General features: G+C 53.1%; 2 protein-coding genes and 2 long non-coding RNA genes across 7 annotated transcripts; 2 read left to right on the plus strand and 2 right to left on the minus strand.

The window, feature by feature from the left end:
• Nucleotides 1-44: 44 nt before the first annotated feature.
• Nucleotides 45-15,279, minus strand: ATF6B (activating transcription factor 6 beta). 3 transcript variants are annotated; one of them, XM_049091963.1, is made up of 18 exons: nt 15,112-15,258; nt 14,661-14,740; nt 14,445-14,523; nt 14,108-14,199; nt 13,297-13,432; nt 10,617-10,702; nt 10,343-10,478; nt 10,124-10,255; nt 9,834-9,967; nt 8,894-9,079; nt 8,683-8,774; nt 8,076-8,255; nt 7,792-7,899; nt 7,575-7,656; nt 7,303-7,373; nt 6,944-7,055; nt 6,720-6,833; nt 45-62 (listed from the first exon to the last, which is right to left on the minus strand). In XM_049091963.1, exons 1-17 carry the CDS (start codon nt 15,224-15,226, stop codon nt 6,741-6,743), a joined length of 1,914 nt encoding a protein of 637 aa, XP_048947920.1. In that variant the 5' UTR covers nt 15,227-15,258; the 3' UTR covers nt 45-62; nt 6,720-6,740. The 3 variants fall into 3 exon arrangements, with proteins under 3 accessions (XP_048947920.1, XP_025274045.1, XP_025274044.1); XM_025418260.3 differs by lacking the exon at nt 45-62 and adding an exon at nt 5,489-6,212 and having other exon boundaries at nt 6,720-6,804; nt 15,121-15,279; XM_025418259.3 differs by lacking the exon at nt 45-62 and adding an exon at nt 5,489-6,212 and having other exon boundaries at nt 6,720-6,804; nt 15,112-15,256.
• On the plus strand, nt 4,713-6,987 carry LOC112641346 (uncharacterized). The gene is made up of 2 exons (XR_007401056.1): nt 4,713-4,874; nt 6,640-6,987. It is a non-coding gene; the product is annotated as an uncharacterized LOC112641346 (long non-coding RNA).
• A 134-nt stretch (nt 15,280-15,413) lies between the features above and the next one.
• Nucleotides 15,414-18,690, plus strand: LOC112641345 (uncharacterized). Its single transcript, XR_003124593.3, has 2 exons — nt 15,414-15,540; nt 17,004-18,690. It is a non-coding gene; the product is annotated as an uncharacterized LOC112641345 (long non-coding RNA).
• FKBPL (FKBP prolyl isomerase like) lies at nt 15,730-17,272 on the minus strand. Of its 2 annotated transcripts, none has more exons than XM_025418270.3 (2): nt 17,135-17,272; nt 15,730-16,877 (listed from the first exon to the last, which is right to left on the minus strand). In XM_025418270.3, exon 2 carries the CDS (start codon nt 16,801-16,803, stop codon nt 15,754-15,756), a length of 1,050 nt encoding a protein of 349 aa, XP_025274055.1. In that variant the 5' UTR covers nt 16,804-16,877; nt 17,135-17,272; the 3' UTR covers nt 15,730-15,753. The 2 variants fall into 2 exon arrangements, with proteins under 2 accessions (XP_025274055.1, XP_025274056.1); XM_025418271.3 differs by lacking the exon at nt 17,135-17,272 and having other exon boundaries at nt 15,730-16,221; nt 16,429-17,010.
• Nucleotides 18,691-18,939: the final 249 nt, after the last annotated feature.

Raw genomic sequence — 18,939 nt, forward strand, 5'->3', positions numbered from 1 at the left:
TCTCACTGAGCTGAGACCCAACTGCAGACCGTGGATCTCGCAGACAGTAAGAAGGAGGGAGTCTGCAGCGAGCAGGGGGAGGAGAAGGGGAGGACCAGCATGAGGTCAGGGAGGGGAGCGGAGATGGGGCAGGTCCTCCCACTCCTCCAGTCCCTGCCAGGCCCTCCCAACGTCATTGCATGCCCCCTCTCCCCGCCTCCCCGTCTGGGATCACTGAGTCCCACAATACAGTCGACTTGCCCCTGCATCCTTGGGGCATCCCTCCCACATCCTTTCCCCATCGCATTTGGACTCTTCCTTTCCACCCCAATTTTTGCCCAACTTGACATCCCCAAACCTTATGCCATTTCTCTTTTCTCCCCACCATTTGCCCACCTGCTGCTCCTGCTCTCTCACTGGGTTCTCCTCTCTACCAACACCCTTCCACAGTGGCCAGCCCTCTCCCTCCTCGGCACCTCCTCTCCCACCACTCTGCTCCAGCTGGGATCTTGCCCCACCTACCTGTTGCCCAGCACCCCCTTTCTCTTCCGGCCATTATCTCCTGGCAGTGTGTATGTGTGTGGGGTGGGGGAGGAAACCTCCCTCCCAAGCCCAAATCCCTCCCCGGCATGAGGCCTTCTCTGGAACTCCTTGTCCCCACCCATCCCTCCTGCCTGGTCCTATTGCTCCCACCTCAGCCTCATCTCTTCTATCTTTTCTACTTGCCCTGTCCCTGTACTGCCTCTCCCCCTCTGTTCTGTTTAGTCCACTACCTGTTTTCAGCTTGGGATCACTGCCCCCTTTTCATTCTCTCACCTCAGCAAATTCTAGAGAAATGGCAGATGAGGAGGCTTGGGTACCGGCCAATCAAGGGTTTGGCTCAGCACCAGGATGTAGAAGACTTGGGAAGGAGGTTGGGGTTCAGGGGAGACAGGGAAGAGGAGCCGAAAACTTAGGCAGGAGGTTTAGGAGAGAGGTTTAGGGATGGAGCCAGAGCTAGAGGCAGGAGGCAGATGTGGGGGTGGGCCTGTGAATAGCTGGGCTAAGTCAGTGGAAGGCTGAAAGGTGCGGCAGGGGAGCAGAAGCGGGGGTAAGGAGAGCTGGGAGCTGGGAGAGGAAAGCACTTTGACCTCAGGCAGAGGCAAGATGACTGACACTAGAAGACAGGACAGCAGAAATATCCCTGTGTGGCCCCATTTTCCTTTGTGCTCACTGTCTTGACCAGGGGCTAAAGAGACTTTTGCCACTGAAGAGAAGTATCCAGGCTGAGGCATCCCTGCCCCAGGTTTCACAAGGAGAGTTCTTGCTACCCCACTACCAACCTCACCATTGGGGAATAGACTGGTCCAGTCATAGGTGATGGGTGAAAGGGACCTGAAGAAGCCTTTGTGTGTCTGAGTCTGTCACTTGGGTTGGAGCATAGGGGTCTGCACCCTAGATTGGATCCCCCTGGTTGCAGGGTGTGTTGATCCTGGGTCAAAGCACACTGGCACATGTGGCTGCCACATGCCCAGTCAGTGACCTCTGGCTGAGGGCAAAAGCTTGCACAGACCCTCGCATGGGTGTCCCCGTGTGTCTGTATGTGTGTGTGGCTGTTTTTTTCCTGGCTTTGATGGGGAGGATGAAGTCAGCATCTTGGACGGAACTGGGCTCAGCTTCCTTCCTGTGCCTTGGCCCAAAGCCTCCAGAGCCTGGAGTAGGTAACAATTTCCCTCTGATCTGGGGGGCTGGGGGCCAGGGGAGCACATGAAAGGGTGAGGGAGGGTCTGAAACAGGATTACTTGGCGAGAGCAGACTGCACAGAGGATGGATTTTCCCTTATATCCCCAGGTTTCAGTAATTCTGTCCCATGGTCATAGCCACTGTTTGCCCTATGCATTAATCTTGGTCTTATTATTTACTAAGTATGGTCACCATGAGTATACTTGGCCCAAGGAGTGGCCAGAAGACCCTGGATACGTGAGAGCTCAAAGAACGGCCACGGGGTGTTTTGGAAGCCCATGGCAAGTGGCAAATGGGACACCACAGTCTCAGAGAACAGAGGGGGATTGCACAGGGTTACAAGGCATCTGAGGAAGCCACTGGAAGCTCAACAGACAGAATTCCAGGTTCTGAAGTCATCATGGTCTACAATTTGACTTAGCCCCTGGATTTAGGCTCTTGGAGGAGCTCTCATCTCACATATGTTTGCATCTTGTTGGGGAAGTACCAGACCTTGCATAGCACAGGTGCCTAATAAATGCTTGTCACTAAGGAATTGTGAGGGCAGCCCTGGTGGCGCAGCGGTTTGGCGCCACCTGCAGCCTGGGGTGTGATCCTGGAGACCCGGGATCGAGTCCCACATCGGGCTCCCTGCATGGAGCCTGCCTCTCTCTGTGTCTATGAATAAATAAATAAAATCTTAAAAAAAAATAAAATAAAATCTTTAAAAAAAAAAAACTAAGGAATTGTGAGAGGACTGGGTGCGAAGGATGGGGAAAGGGAGTCTGGTAGGAGCCCTAGGCGTGGAGGCAGGGAGGCCTAATTGTCAGAGCCAGGCGCCTTCACGAAGGTGTTTCAGGCAGTGGGGAGAAAGGTCGGAGCTGTTGACAGCTGTCCACGTGCTCTGGCTGATCTCAGAATCCTCAGTCCAGGGTCTCGTCTCTGGGCTTCCATCTTTGCTCCTGTCCTGACCTCAGGAGGATGAGGGATAAAAGGTACAGAGGGAAGGCAAGGAGGGCAATCAAGGGCAAGACCCTGCAGGTGCAGACAGCGAGCGAGGAGAGGCCAGGGGCTGCGGGCCAAGGGAGCAGTCCTAGGGAGGGGGACAAGGCAGTTGTACCGGGCTCCCATTGACAAAACACTCTGCAGCACAGCACAGGCCTTGGATTCATCTGGCCTTGTGGCTGAGGAAATGGAGGACGGCAGAGGTCAGGTGACCTGTCCACGGGACTTGCCAAGGGTGAAAGTGGGCCTCCACCCGGGTTTTCCAATTCCCAAGCTTGTATTCTCTCCCCTCCCCCAGGAAGAGCCATGGAAAGATAGAAGACTCAGGGCAGAAAATCTGGATTTTTGAAACTCTTTTCTGCATCCAGTTATTACACAGATTCAGTAAGAAAAAATCACCAAGTCTAAGCCAGGAGACTCAATGTTCCACTATTGAGGAGATAGTGGGGCAAGGGGCTCAGAGAGAAGAGACGGCCTGACACAGGACATGGGAAAGAACCAAGAGCCCGGGGCTGGGAAGGGACAACAGAGCCACAGAAGGCAGGCTTTGGACCCTTAGGACCTCCTCTGCCGGGAGACACGGGTGTGGGGAGAAGGGAGGAGGGAGGACATTTCTATCTCGTGACAAAAGAAAGTCACACAATTGTTTTGTTCTCTGCTCTGGGGCGGGTGGGCGCCTATATTTACCAGAGGGACTGAGGTTGCTGTGGCAACCACACATCTGGGCCCTGGAATCCAGATGTGCTGTATCCAGAAGCCATAGCAGAACGATGAGGCAAACATTAGGCTCTCCAGTCCTGGCCCCTACAGCTGGGAAGAGGACGGGGGATTGAAGAGGGGAAGGGTGGGGGAGGGCCAAAGCAGCAGTTGGGGAGAAGAGAAGTGGACAAAGGGGTGTGAAGAGAACTAGGGAGGGGGTGGCATGAGGAGGGGAGAAGCCAGAGCACAGAGTCAGCAGTAGGAGGATGGAAGAACAGAAGGAACAGAAAAGAGTGAAGCAGCAGGGAGGAAGGGCAAAATACAAAAAGGAGTGAGGAAACAAGGAAGGAGGAATGGAGACTAGAGTCCAAAAGAAGAGGTGAGGTTGAATAGAGGAAGTGAGGACTCCTGGCTGGGTGAGGGCAAGGAGAGGCAGAGAGGAATCCAGAGCAAAGAGGCAGAGGCAATGGGTCAGGGATGATAAGAGGAACAAAAGGCTGGATCCAGAGAAAGACTGGGTGAGCCTGGGGGTACAGGAGCGGACAGCAGCCCTGTGCTGAGGTGGCCTAGTGACCTGGGCTACACGTGGGCCTGGTGGGTGGCAGCCACAGCCAGAGACTCACCTGCCTTCCCCTTCCCAGCCCTCCTCCCTCCCTCCACGCCCCTCCTGAGCCTTCTGCCACCCCATAACTCAGCCAGCAGTCAGCCGACTGTGCCAGCTCACAGCAAAGTGCCAGGTGTCCCCTGCCACTCAGTCAGAGGTGCAGCAGGCCCCACCCCAGGGCCCCCAGTCCGAGATGCCAGCACTTGGGAACATCCCTGTGCTGCGGTCAGGAGCGATGTCACCATGGGATGATGGGACGATAGGACGGTGATGCACCCAGTTGGGGTAGGAGTAGAACAGAGGAGAAAGGGGCAATGTAAATGCAGAGAGACAGGTGTGAGGGACAAGGGACAGGTGTGCCTTTAGTGACATCGTTCATCCTCACACCATCCCTGAGGAGTAGGCAGGAGTATTCCATGCTACTGATGAGGAAACTAAGGCCCAGACTGTGTAAGTTACATATCAAGGACATCCATGGATGAAAGGTAAAGCAGGGAATCAAATTCAGGCGATCTGCTTCACAAATCCCTGTCCTTGCACTCACTGCCTGGATGAGGCTCAAGGGACGCAAGGACAGGAAGGCCCAGAAGCCAGGGCTGGGCTCCTCCAGAGGGAGGAGGCGCCTAGTTCCTGGGAGCCCTAGTTCCAGGTTGCCATAGTTACTCAGTGTTTTCACCCCAAACACAGTAATGGGAAGTGGGGGAGCCTGGCTGGACACGTGAGTTTCTCCCCTCCTCCTTTAGGCCTGGGCTCAAGGCCTGGGCGGCCCCTGTCATCTGGGCATTGAGCCCAGGCCCAGCCCACACCCTCTAGCTGACCCAGGACACTCCTGCAGGGCCAGGCCAGAGGTGCTGCTGGACAGAAGCCACTGACAGGATCCCCCCAGGTGGAGTGAGATTTGGCCCCTCACCCTCTGTCCTGTCCCCCTTCCTCCTAATTAGAACCACAGCCTTTCCTGCCAGATCCGTTCTCATCCTTTTCTTTCAACTAGGCTCTCAAGTCTCAGTGTCCTCCAGTTTGGGGCTGAGAAGATGCTCCTTAACATCCCCCTTCCCTCCAAACACCACCCCCATCTCCAGTGTGGCCCCTCCTTTCTGGCTTGCAGCCCTCTGGCCCCAGCTCTGCTGTTTGTTCAAGCTGCTCGTCCTGGAAATCAAGGGGAGGGAGGGAGAACCTGCTAGAATGCAGGGGGCCCAGGCTTTGGTAAAGGGAAGACAGGGTGTGGGGCCCCCTGTCCTTCCTGTTTACTCAGACACATTCCAGGGATCTGTATCCTCAAGGCTGTCACGCCATGAGACATCCCACCCTCATCCCCTGGCTAGACAGACATACCCCAGTGTTGTAGGGGTGGGGACAAGGGGATGACATGAGGTCTGGGATCCCATACCCACTCCACCCCTGAGTCGGCTACGTCTTCAGTGCTTGATTCTCTGATGTACTGGCCCTACAGAAGCCAATTTCCCCCAAATTCTCCATCATGAGCCAGGAAGGCAGCCACCATTCCTTCAACTCCCTCCAAGTTGTTTATTTAATAATAAAAAAGAAGATTGTACATATACATAAACCTGATCTCCCACTACCACCCATCCTTTACTCCCAGTAACTAGCTCCAAAATGTAAAAATGTCCCTTGTCCCTCCTGGGGACTAAATTCCCACCTCCACCCCCACCCCTCAAATAGAGAAACAAAAGAATGAAGAGTGTGTAGGAGTCCACCCATCCCAAAACTTAGTCTCACTCAATACCCTCGAAGAAAGAAGCAGGAATTAGGGGTTCAGAGAAATTAGAGGAGTCTATATTCTAAAAAGGGGTAAGAATAGAGGTGAACTGCCTCATCTCCAAATAAGTGCTTAACCCCACACCCTGTCTTCCCTTTACCAATTGCCCCAAGCCCGGGGATCTGAGAACTTAGGAAAGCCACACTGGGTTGCGCCACCACCCCCCCCGCCCCCGCCCAACACACAACCAGCTCTAAGTCAGTGTAAGTTGCAAAGGTCAGGGGTGATTGAGGTAGAAGGGCTGGTGGGAGGCCTGGTGGGCCTGGCCAGCTGCAGAAGCTGGCAAGGGGCCACCTGTAGCATTGCCCGGGGTCGAGGACGGCTGTTTTCGGAGCGAGGGGGGCACTGTGGAGGTCTTGATGTGAATCACCCTGGTGTCCATGACCTCACATTCGATCTGCATCATCTCCTCATAGTCCCCTGGGGCCCCCTGGCCTGACAGGGTCTCTGTGAGAAGGAGAGAGTTAAGAAAGAGCAGAAGGGCAGGCAAACAGAGGAGAAAGGTAGAGGCAGACAGGGATGGAGGGGCAATGGTGAGGAGGCAGATCCACATCCACAGGTCAAGGAGACGGCAGGGATGGAGTTGGTACAGGGAGAGGAGAGGGGTGAGAAAAGAAGATGACGTGGATAAATCACAGAGAACACATATGAGGGAGATCGTAGGGGAGAGGACATCAAGAGAAAACAGGAGGTGAGAATCTGGCAGTTCCCAGCCCACCTCCTCTGCCCACACCTACTCAAGGCCCTCACCAACAGATGGCCTACACTCTTGCCTCCTGCACTCTGTCTTCCTCTCCACCCATTTCCCCGCTTCTCATCCAGGAGTCTAGCCTCTCTTTGAAATGGCCCACTCCTCTCTCCATTTCCCCCTTAGCTCCTCATGCTGGACCTTCCTAGCAGAACCTTCACCTCCTCAATTTCAGCCCTCCCCAGCCCCGGCAAGGAGAGAATTACCATTGGGAGCCATGGCAGGCATCACCAGGGACATCTTGGGCCGAGACGTCTTATTGTGGCTGATGGCAGGAAGCAGCAAGTGGTCCTGGGAGACAGAAGGGCCAGGCCAGGAGGCTGGAGGCAAAGATGTGGACAGGTTCCTCCATCCTACTCTAGAGCCTCAGCCTCAAGATAGACTGCTGGAGAACCCAGGGTGACAGGGATGGGGCAGGGGAGGAACTCACCCTTCGGAAAGACACAACATAAAAGGTGTCCTCTCGTCGGTCAATTGCATCCAGGAACTCTGGCTGTGAACGGTCTGGGTGGCGATACAGCTGCAGTTGGCCCACAAAGTCCCTAGCCAAGTGGAGAAACAGGATTTGGGAGGAACTAAGCCCAATGCTCAGGTCCCACTGGGGAAGGTGGGAGAGGATGAGGGAGAAAAGGAAAAGAGCCCCCAACGGATGAGGAAGGCACAATGCCACTGATGGCAATGACAATGGGCACAGGACAGATTCTGGGGGTTTAGCTTTTTTTTTTTTTTGGTTTAGCTCTTGAGAGTGAAACCTCCCTTAATAACAGACAAGCACCCCCATACACTCACCTCTCTGGGGGCACCAGGGACTGGGTGGGGACTGCCTTAACTGGAGGTGACTTCTTCCGTAGCTGAGACTTCTGGAAGGAGAAGTATCTAAGGATGTGAAGAGGGTGAAGGCAAAGGGAAAGAGAGACGGCCCCTGGAAGCTGATGTCACCTCACCCCTCCACTCACCCCAAATGATCCCTCAAACCTCCACAAAGAGATGCTAACTCAAAATCCCTAAGACATCTAGTCTTCCAGTGGGCCTTCCTGGAACCAGCCCTAGCCCCCTCCTACCTGTCTCTCCTGGGCCCTCTGGGGGATCTTCCGCCGTCCTCTCTGGTGGCGCTGGACCCAGCCGCTCAGCTCATCAGCAAGCCTAAGGAAGCAGAGGCCAAGGCTCCCATCTTCCCTGCCCGCAAGCAGCAGGAAGAAGAGAGGGCAGGGAGAACTGGTGCTTTAGCACAGCAGGACAGCCAGGCCAGAGAGGATGTGCCTCAGCTGGCAACCGCACCTCAGAGACTCGGTCCGGTTGAAGTGCCGACAGTCAGAGGAGAGGAAGAGCTGGTCCAGGTCTCTCAGGAGCAGCTCCTTGGCACCCCCGGGGAAGGCTGTCAGGTTCCTGGAGTGAGGCAGGAAGGGGGAAATGACCAGAGGCTGACCAGCACCCCTTGACCAGCAGAACAGGCAATGATGGCAAGAGAACTCTGGCTCCCCTCAAAAAGAAAAGGTAACTTTTGGGGAGAAGATACACTTGGCAAAGTGTACTTCCCAAAAGGGAGAGGGCCCTCTCCTCACCTGAAACCTGGTCGGCCTGGTGGGCTGGGATGGAGCTCCTCAGGGCCCAGGGAAGAACCCCTAAGGGGTTCCACTCCCTCAACTGGCTCTTGTGTTGAGAACTCTAGCAAGTGTCTCCGGGGCTGAGGTTCCTCTCTGCTCATCCGAGGAGACAGAGGAGCTGGAGGAGGCTCACTGATGCTGGGGATAAGGAAGGACGGAGAGTGAGGGGTTCTGGCTTTATCAAGGGGCCTGCTTAAGATCCTAGGCTCTGCAGACAGCCCATGTGGGTTCCAGTCTACTCCACAAGAGTGAATCTCTTCACATGTAAGATGGGAATGAGAACTATCCCTACCCCCTAAAGCCAGGAAGCATGAGAACTCGGTAAGCGCTTTAAAAGTGACTATTTTCACCAATATTATTAGCACTATCTGCTCCAGGTGAGGACCTACCACTTGAGAAAAATGATGGAATGAGAAGGGACTGGCTGGATGCATCACTGGTGCTAAGGACACCAGCACTGTCTGTGTGTAAGCAGGATGAAAGGCACTATGCCAATGCATGCCGGCAGGCAGTGGTGAGGGTGGCCTTCACCCTGAAGCTTGGGGGTGGGTGGGGAAGGTCTCACCTGACAGGTCCAAAGTTGAAGGCAATGAAGAGAAGGAAGACCATGATGCAGACCACCTTCCTGTTTCCAGAACCTAACTTGAGCTCGCTGTTCTAAGGTGCAGAGAAAGGGCAGAGAGAGAGAGAGAGAGAGAGAGAGAGAGAGAGAGAGGCATAAGTCAGCCCAAAGGAGCAGGTATTCCCATTGGCCCCCCAAGGTTGACCGGTCTTACCTCTGCCAGCAGGGCCTCCAGTCGCCGCCGGAGGGCAGCATTCTCCCGGCGGAGCTGCTGGTTGTCCGCCAACACCGCCTGCAGCCGGGCCTCCAGCCCCTGCAAATACTCTTTCTTCTTCCTCCTGGACTGGCAGGCTGACTCCCGGTTCTTGATCATTCGCTGCTGCCGCTTCAGCAGCTTTGCCTAGGGTCCCCAGACGGTCGGACGGTCGAACAGTCAAAGAAAGGAACGACAGATGGGTGGGAGAGGGGAACCATATCTCCCAACTTCAGGGACTGATCAGCCACTGCTCACACTGGCCACTCTCCTGCCTTCCTGTCCTCTACCTACTTGGCTGGAGAAGGGCCATCCCTCTCTGCTAAAACATTTCAAGGAAGAGCCCTTCTCTCACCACTCCATCTTTCCTGTTCCTCAGAGCTGGGAGAAGTCAGACTGTAGGAAGAACTTCCTCCATCCTAGCTCCTGGTGGAAACTCCGTTCCTTTCCCTGGTTGGGGGGCGGGGTGTCTTCCTTCCTCTCAATTCTTTTTAAGGGCCCACAGCTTAACTTTGCTATAATTAAAGAACACTTTACCTGGTTTTCTGTTAGGAGCCTCCCTCTACTAACTACCGCCACAGTCACAACCACTGCCTTAGATTTACTGACACCATTCCATTTCTCTGCCTGCAGTGATAGCAAAACTAAGTAAGGATCCTAAAATTATACAGATTTGATGTTGACATGCAAATATAAGCTGTTATCCTGGAATGGTGTCAGTAAATTATACAGATTTGATGTTGACATGCAAATATAAGCTGTTATCCACTTGACCTTCAGGATCATTTTATGTGTTCACTTCTTTTTTGTTCCTTCCTCAATCCACAATTCTCTTTCCCATGACAGACTTCCCTCCTCCCTTCCTATTACTAGCCTTAGCCCCCTCCTCCCCAATACTTACATCCACTTCAGGTGGGCAGGAGTTCCCAGGCATAGGAGCTGGAACAATGCTCTTCCTCTCAGGCCTTGGAGCAGCGGGGGCTGGCCCCTCAGGCTGGACCCGAATAGCACCTTGGATGAGGACAACTGGGGACACTGGGGCAAATGATTAGGGGGAAGTGAGACCTGTAGGTCAGGTGGAGTTATAGTATACACACCCCCACCTGAGGACCCAAAGGTTGGGAGCCTCAATGGCTATGAGCTCGCCAAGAAAGTCAATCCAGCCCAGCTCCTTCTCTCCTTCTTCAGTACCTGGGGGTGGCTGGACAAGGGGCTGCAACAGGATGGTGGTGCTGGGGGGCACAGCTCTGGGTGGCATTGGGACGGTGGTTATCACCACAGGTTTGGGCTGCAAGGGTGGCTTCCGGGTGGGCAGGGCTTTGCCTGATGGAAGGGGAAAGGAAGGAAGGAAGGAATGTCAGACTCAAGGCATCTTGCCAGGGATCCCAAGGTGTCAGGAGGCCCTATTACCTAAGGAGCCATCGGAGGATGGGCCCATGCTGATCTGGACACCTCCAAGTGGGGGGCCTAGGACATCCTGCAGGAGACACCCTTGAGGTGACAGTGACTCCGTCTTCACTTCCAGTACCTCTTCTCTTATAAAAGCCTGTGTTGGGCATTCCAGAAGATATGTGAGTCAGGAGGAATGTCAAGGAGAAGGAGCTGAAAAAGAATGCTTTCATACTTCTGAGAGTCAGAAGGAACTCACCAGAATATGAGACAGAAAAAAACAGTTGATGCTCACCTGACTGGGGGACTCTGCTGAAAGCAGGGAAGCCTCAGAGTTGATGGAGGAGGACGGAGAGACAGGTTCTATCTTGGTCTGGATATCTATCGGATGATAGGAGACAAAATGCTGGATATCAGATAAACACTACAGAAGAGAATTAAGAGAGGGGATAGAAGACATGGTCCTTTCTCTTTTGTACCAGAAAAATAAAGCTGGCCGTAGGCATACAATCTAGAAGGAGCTAGAGCCATGGGCTGCTGACTTGCTGGCTCTCTTCTCACCTTCTGACCCAGGACTTTCCCATCTTTTTCCCTGGCTCCTAAAGCCATTATGAGTCTTTATGCTGACAACAGCTAAGTCTGCATTTCTACCCTTGACTGCTCCCCTATGTTCTGATTCCCACTCCCTGAGATGCCTGCTGATCATTTCCTTTCTCATACCCCACCTCGGGGCTCACTGCCTGTCCCTTCACACAAATTCCCTCTCTACTCTGTCAGCCTCCCAGGCCCCAAATCGCAAAGACTCAGTCCTCTGAGCCTTCCTGGCCTCTGTTAAATCCACCTGTGAGGCACAGTGATCACCCCACATGGGCAAAATAAAACTCATCCAAGGGCCAGATTCAGCTCCAAGGTCAACAGTCTGCCACTACCTTTGGTCCATACCACTCATTTATATTCTTAATTATATAATTCCTAAGACTGCTATATTAAAATTTCAACTTCCATTTGTGAATAGTTAGCACAAGCATATGATATAAAACCCCAAAGGACCAAGGGTAATTCAGTGAAACAGATCTTCTTCCCTTCCTTGTCCACCAGCCACCCAGATCCCTCCTCAGAGGTGACCACTATTTGATTATTAAGCATGTGTTATGACCCTCATGAGACTCTCCAAAAGCAAGGATTATGTCTGATGCTTCCTGTCTATCAAAGTGATGGGTGAAGCACAGGCCCTCAAGAGACCTAATTTGTTTAGCAGAGAATCTGACTCCTTAAAGTCACCAACAATCAATTTGCTGTGAAAAGGTTTTCAATCCTCATCTTGTTTATTCTCTTTGTAACTTTTAATAATACGTGGATATGGTCTGTTTGTCTCTCTGGGCCCACTCTGTATCCTTCCCAGCATCGCTCTGAGGCCAGAGAGGAAAACATGAATGGACTGAATCACTGGGCTCCCTTGCCCTATAGCTTCTGGTTGGAGTTCAACCAAAGAGAGGCAGTGACAGGAAACCCTGAAGCCACTTTGCAAGCCACACTCAACATGTCCAGCACTGAATTCATCATCGTCCCTGACTGGGGAGCTCTTGCTCTTACCATACCTATCTGCCCTGGCAAGAAACCCAGGCATCTTCTTCAAATCCTATGCAAGAAGTCACTGCAATTCATCCATTCTACTTTATTCTTTCTGTTTCTTTTTGGCATCCACATATCCTACTTGATTAAATGCATTCAGTCCTGCCTTTCCATGTTCCATTCCCTCTACTTGCCACCAGAGTCACCTTTCTAATCACATTGCTCTCCTGCTTGATTCTTCAGAGGCTCCCAAATGTCCACAGGATAAAAGCTAAGAGTCCCTTAGCAGGGTTCCCACCTGGCCCTGCAGCCTCTGCAACTTCTTGCCATTTCCCACTCCCTCCCCACATCCACTCTCACAGGATCCAAGTTCCCTAGACTCACACACAACACACACACACACACACACACACACACACACACGAATCTCCATATTCATCTATTCATCTTCTGGCTAATTTCTATATGTCTTTCAAAACTCGGCTCGGGAAACCCTGCCTCCAGAAACACATCCCTGATCCAGCCCCCATCAGGTGAGCTGCCCCTTATGAGCTTTCGTGGCACCCTATGATGTCTATCCTGGAATTCCCACACCTTCAGCAACTGGCATGTGTCTTTTCCCTCCCACCACACTATAGGATTCTTGGGTCAGTGTGGTGCTCATATCTTCGTCTTTGCACCCCTAGCACCCTGTCCAGTATGTGGCATGGAGTAGGTGCTCAGTAAATGCTTACTGTAGGGACACCTGGGTGGCTCAGCAGTTAAGCATCTGCCTTTGGCTCAGGGTGTGATCCCGGGTCCTTGGATGGAGTCCCACATTGGGCTCCCTGCAGGGAGCCTGCTTCTCCCTCTGCCTATGTCTCTGCCTCTCTCTGTGTCTCTCATGAATAAATAAATTAAAAATCTTTTTAAAAAATGTTTACGTGTAAATTGGTAAGAGGAAATGAACTTGGTAACACTTAAAAGTAGCACAAATAATGTTCGTTGTAGAACCTAGGAGTTGGGTATATGGTATTTCAGCTCTTTTGTAAGTTTGAAAAACTTTATAATAAAACACCAGGAGGAAAGAATAACATAAAATTCCCTAATCTATCCATACTTTTTTATTTTTTTTTAAATGCAAAGCAATAGGAAGTTAAATCACACAATAGGATACTAGGGATGAGAAAAAGAAAGGAAAACTATTCCCATCTCTTCAGTGCAGTTTTTGCTGTGGTTTCCTAAAACTCTCCCTCCCCTTCCCGGCCTTTGGTCATCTACCATTTCCTCTCCCCGCCTTTTCCTCTGTGTCCTGCATCCCTCCCCCATACACACACACACACACACACACACACACCCTCACTCTCTCTCTCTCTCTCTCTCTGCCTTGGGAAAGCCTGGGGGTGGTGGTAGGCTGTTATTACCTGAGGGGTCATCAGAGGTGGGACCCACATTGATCTGCACGGTTTCAAATGGGGATGTTGGATCATCTCCTAGGAGGCAGAGTGGGGGTGCCAAGGATTCTGTCTTCACAACTAGCACCTCCCCTACACCAAGGGCCTAGGTGAGAGTGAGAGGGAAGGAGACAAAGAAGAAAACAAGAGTTGAGAGCAAGACCAAGAACAAAAGCTTCACAGCTTACTAAATATTTGATATTCTGCTTTGAATGGTGCTGAGCATCTCCCTGAGCTGTCTCTGGTCCCCTGTTTTCTCTATTTTATTCTGGGATGGTCGATGAAGTCTCATTATTTCAAATATTGTCTTAAAGTGAACAACTTGGGCAAGAGCAATTCTAGACTCCTCAGCAGTTAACAACTCTCTTCTTCCCAGCCCCACCACGGCTGGCACATAACTGTATATTAAAAAGACTCCCGGCAGCCCAGGTGGCTCAGCAGTTTAGGGCCGCCCTTCGGCTCAGGGCGCGATCCTGGAGACAGGGAATTGAGTCCCACATCGGGCTCCCTGCATGGAGTCTGCTTCTCCCTCTGCCTGTGTCTCTGTCTCTCTCTCTGAGTCTCTCATGAATAAATAAATACAATTTTTAAAAAATAAATAAAAAGACTCTAGACAACCACTGCAGAGACATGTAAAAAAAAAAGACATTAAAGAAATCTGAAGGCACCACCACTACTCCATGACCTGTAGCACGGAAAATAGTCTCTCAGCACCTATGGGGCGAAGGGAATGGAACTCAGTCTCTGCCACAAACAGGAGAAGGTGTCAGATGGCTCTCACCTGGCTGGAGGGCTCAGTGGAAAGATGGGATGATTCGGAGCTGAGGGAGGAAGAGGAGCAGGGGGAGGATGGCTCAGACTTCACCTGAAGATCTGGAAGAAAAGTTGGGGAATAAACAGGAAGTTGAGTCTGAGGAGTCCAAAAAGTGTCCAAAGACAAGGCGGTGAGGATCCCCTCCATCAGGGCAAAGGGGAACACATATAAGGGCCCTAAGGAGAGAGGAGTGCACAGGACTTATGAAGAGGAGGTGTGAGGATACAGGGAGTCCCGCGGTTCCTGGGAAACAGTGGAAAGCGAGGGTTTTGGAAGGATGAGCGAGTCACAGAGGATATCTTACCTGGGAAGATAGGCAGGGGGTCCCAAGGTGGTTCAGGGGGACTGACATCCATCCCCACGTCCAGGGAGCTGCTGCCAAACTGAATAAAGGGGAGCATTAAACGGCGGGAATGTGAAGAAGGCAATGGCTCCAAGAGCTCCGGCCTGGGGCAGAGTCCTGGTTCGGGGGCAATCCCACCCGCCACTGGTTAGAAAGACAAGGATGGGGGCGCGATACCGGGACATCCTGCTCTGGGCAACGGAAGAGCTGCGTCTGCTCCTCCGCCACATCATCCAGGCCGGTGTACAAGGTGCTGTCTGCGAGGGACACAGAGCGTCAAGGGTCGCCCGGTGGCCCAGGCTGCGGAGCCGCACAGCCGCACAGCCCCGGGCTGGCCCCTCATTGGCTCGGCTCAGCCAGACCTACCGCCCGCCCACTTGAAACCTGATGCCGCCAAGGAACTTCGGTCCCTCCTTCCCCCACCCCGGAACACCCCGACTTTTCCGCAGGGAACAGAGGTCGTCCCCAACTCCCGCATCCCCCCAGAGCACGACGGGCGCCCCGCTCCGCCCTCCTGCGGGTGATGGAGTCTCTGTTCGCCCGGCCTTCTTCCGTAGCCCTCCGCTTCCTCCCTGCGTGCCTCAGGATCACAGCAGGACACAACCCCCCTCCCTCCCCGAGGCCTCACTCCGCAGACCCCAGTCCTCCGGGCTCAGCAAGTTGTCGGTGAAAAAACGTGTCGGGTCCGCGATCTCGCTGAGGAGCATCAGTTCCGCCATCTTTCCCTCCCGCCCCCCAACCATGAGACGGTTCCCAAGGCCCGCCTCTCCCCACCATCGACTAATCAGTTGAGTCTTAAAAAAAAAAAGGCGACGTCCCGGAAGCTCTACCGACCAGTAAGAGAGGAGGGTGCTGAGTACAGGAGGTGGCTGGACAGGCCGGGCCAATGGGAGCGCGGCGGGAGGACGACGCTCCCACGCACAGGGGACCACACGGCGTGCGCATGCGCCAAGCGGGAGCCACGGCGAGAGCGCCTGGGAGATGCAGTTCCCGGGGCTTAAAGGCCTGCCACCTCCCCCGGTCCTGGAGAAGATATGGATAAACACCCCAAAATGTGGTACACGTACTCATATGACTCCCCCCACTTTTTAAATATGGCTTTTAATGGTAAAAGAGGGAAAGAGGCGCCCTGAGACCACTGCTACCTCTCCAGGAAGGCAAACGTTGGGAGTGGGCCACGAGCTGAAACCCTCCCTCTGGGTCTCCTCAAAATCTCACAGCATAAACCACAATTCACAGGTGCCTGTCACTTTTAAGATTTAGCTTTTAATCAGCCAAACATCTTGCGCAGACCCTGAGCCAGCCCTGCATCTTGTTTCTTCCCCTGAATGATCACTTTTCCCAGCTCCTCCTGGGCTGCGCGGTTTTTTGGGTCTACCGCCAACACCTTCCTGAGGTCAGCAGTTGCTTTGTCAAGGTTCCCAAGGGCAGCCTGGGCAACCCCTCTTCGGTACAAGGCCTTTAAGTGGTCAGGCTCCCGCTCCAGCACTCGGTCACAGCTCTGGGCAGCCAGCTGGGGCTGCCCTAGTAGCAACTGACAGGCGGCCAGGTTGGCGTGTAGAACAGTTCGTTCTGGAGGGCCAGGTGGGGGTAAAGTCAGCAGCAGCCGAAGAGCCCGTCCGTAGCATCTGGCAGCCCCTTCAGGGTTCCCAGCTCTAAATAATTCTGTGCCCCTCGTGCGTTCTTTCTTGGCCAGGGCTTCCTTTTCACTGGCCTCCAGCTCCCAGGAGTCCCTGCCCTGCGTGAAGGAGGCCAGTGTGAGCCTGAATGGAGATTCAGGGTGCTCGGAGATCTGAAGCTGTGCCTCCTCACCTTGACACATGGACTCCAAGCATTTCTCTATGAGCTCCCCCCAAGTCCCTTCCCTCCACGGTCCTAACCCCATAGTTATCTCTGTCCAGCCCTCTGGCAGGCCTGACCCAAAAGGAAACCCAAAAGCCAGTACCCGGCAGCAGGAGCCTAGCTTGGGTTTGTCCAAGCCATGGCCGCGGATTATGATCTTCTTAACAAAGCTTCCGTCGGGACAGTACCAGAGATCAGAAGCTGGAAGGGGCTCTGGCATCTCACTGGTTGATCCAGGAGACTTCACTGAGTCTCCTTCAAGTCCAGCAGCCAGTTTTTCAGTCTCTTGAGGTTTCTCTAGAACTCGGCTGGCCAGAGCTGAGCTCACTCTCAGCTCGAGGATTTCAGTAGGACAGTCTTGGGGCTGCTGCCTAATCTCGGTGGTTGACTTAAGGTTTTCCTGGGGGTTCTCTTCCCGTCGTTGTTGCGGTTGAGAGGTGTCCTTGTCTCCTATTAGACTGGCCGGTGGCGTCTCCATTTGGTCGACCGGTTCCTTCCACCAGTGAGTGAACGGTGTTGGTCGGGGTGGGATGATCAATTTCAGGTCAGCACCTGAAAAGAAAACCCAAAAATGCTAATGGCAGGATTATTTCAATTCCCTTTTCGTCGTCTCCCGTCCTGCGGGGACCCAGGACCCCCAGTCCTCAAAGTCGTTTTTGTTTTTGTTTTCCTCCCAAGATCTCTGTCCGGCTGGAGCGTCCAGTCCCCCGAAGAGCTACTGTAGACCTCCTCCAGAACTATACATCCCACAAACCCCTGCGGCTCGGGTCACCGCCCAGCTACGGACACCCGGCGGAGCCAAAAACTACCTGGGCGGCCGGAACGCCTGGCCTGGTAGCAAGAGCCAGACCATTTGAATCACGTCTTCTTTCGGAGCCAAGTGCTTTGAGTACTATCCTGGGAGTCTTGCTCCAGGCGGAGAGGACGGTCGAGGGCCAGGAGCACCTGGGGACAATGACAGCTAGCGCTGGAGCCCGCCAGGCTGCGAGTCGAATCATATTCCCGGCAGCCAATCCGGAGGACTGAGAGGCCTGGTGGGCCCGCCTTTTGGACGTGACGTCATTTCCCCCGCAACCGGAAGCTCCAGGCCTTAGCAACCGATCCTGGCCGAATCAAACCGAGCTTGGCTGGGTCCGACTGGCCCGATTATTGAGACTGGAAGCCTGAAGACTGGGCAACTGGGGTCCCTAGGGGGAGCGAGGGAATGCGGAGCTGGTGGTGAAGGAGAGCGGTAGCAGTCCTTTCCTTTTGTCTGAGGCCTCAGGCCCACCTGTGCTGTTCTCCTTCCTCCCGGTGTTCGAGCTCCGAGCCAGAGCCGCGCAGCCCGCTCCTTCGCCGGTTCAGCGCAAGGTGCTGCAAGAGAAATCCTCAAGCTTCTTTCCTCCAACTGCCTATCTTCCTTTGCGGGGTCACCTGAAGCTTCTCTTCCCTCGTACGCATTCATTGCCATTCAAGTCTTTTTCCTCGGAAATATTAGTGCTTTTCAAATCTTCTTGTGCATGCATATCACCGGGGGAACCTGTTAAATCCCAGGATTTGATTTAGGAAGGATGGGGTGGGGCCTATGATTCTGCATTTCATTTCTCCTTTTCTTTTTCAAGATTTTATTTATTCATGACAGACACACACACAGAGGCAGACATACAGGCAGAAGGAGAAGCAGGCTCCTCGCAGGGAACCCGGGACCCAGATCACGCCCTGAGCAGAAACCAGACCTCAACCACTGAGCCACCCAGGCGCCCCCTTTCTTTTTTCTTTTCCTTCTTTCTTTCGTAAACTAAAGTCTGCTTTATTCAGATTTCTTACTTTTTGCCCAGTGACTTTTTTCTGTCCCAGGATCTTACCCAGGATACCACATGCCATTTAACCATGTTTCCTTAGCTCCTCTTGGCTTTGAGTTTTCTCTGCCCTATTTTTCACCCTGTTTTGAACTACTTTTCAAGAGATGCTCTTTAACTCAAAACAATTTTCGGGGGTGGGGGAGGGTGGGGGACTCCTGGGTGGCTCAGTGGTTGAGCATCTGCCTTTGGCTCAGGGCGTGATCCCGGGTCCTGGGATCAAGTTCTGCATCTGGCTCCCCAAAGGGAGCGAGCCTGCTTCCCTCTCTGCCTGTCTCTGCCTCTCTCTGTGTGTCTCTCATAAAAAAGTAAATAAAATCTGAAGAAAAAACCCAACAATTAAAAAAATATTTAAATTCAATTAGTTAACAGTTACGTTAGTATTATTGTTCAAGGGTAGAATTGATTGATTCATCAGTTGCATATAACACCCAGTGCTCATGACATCATGTGCCCTCCTTAATGCCCATCACCCAGTTACCCCATCCCCCACCTACCTCCCCTCCAGCAATATTCAGTTAAGAATCTCTTATGGTTTGCCTCCTTTCTTTTCTTTTTTTTTTTTTTTTTTAAGATTTTATTTATTTATTCATGAGAGACAGAGAGAGAGGCAGAGACACAGGCAGAGGGAGAAGCAGGCTCCATGCAGGGAGCCCGATGTGGGACTCGATTCCGGGGCCCCAGGATCAGGCCCTGGGCCAAAGGCAGATGCTCAACCACTGAGACACCCAGGCATCCCTCTTCTGCCCATTTCTTGACTGGATTATTTGTTCTAT

The sequence above is a fragment of the Canis lupus genome, chromosome 12 (genome assembly GCF_003254725.2).
Source record: "Canis lupus dingo isolate Sandy chromosome 12, ASM325472v2, whole genome shotgun sequence".
Classification (NCBI taxonomy): domain Eukaryota; kingdom Metazoa; phylum Chordata; class Mammalia; order Carnivora; family Canidae; genus Canis; species Canis lupus.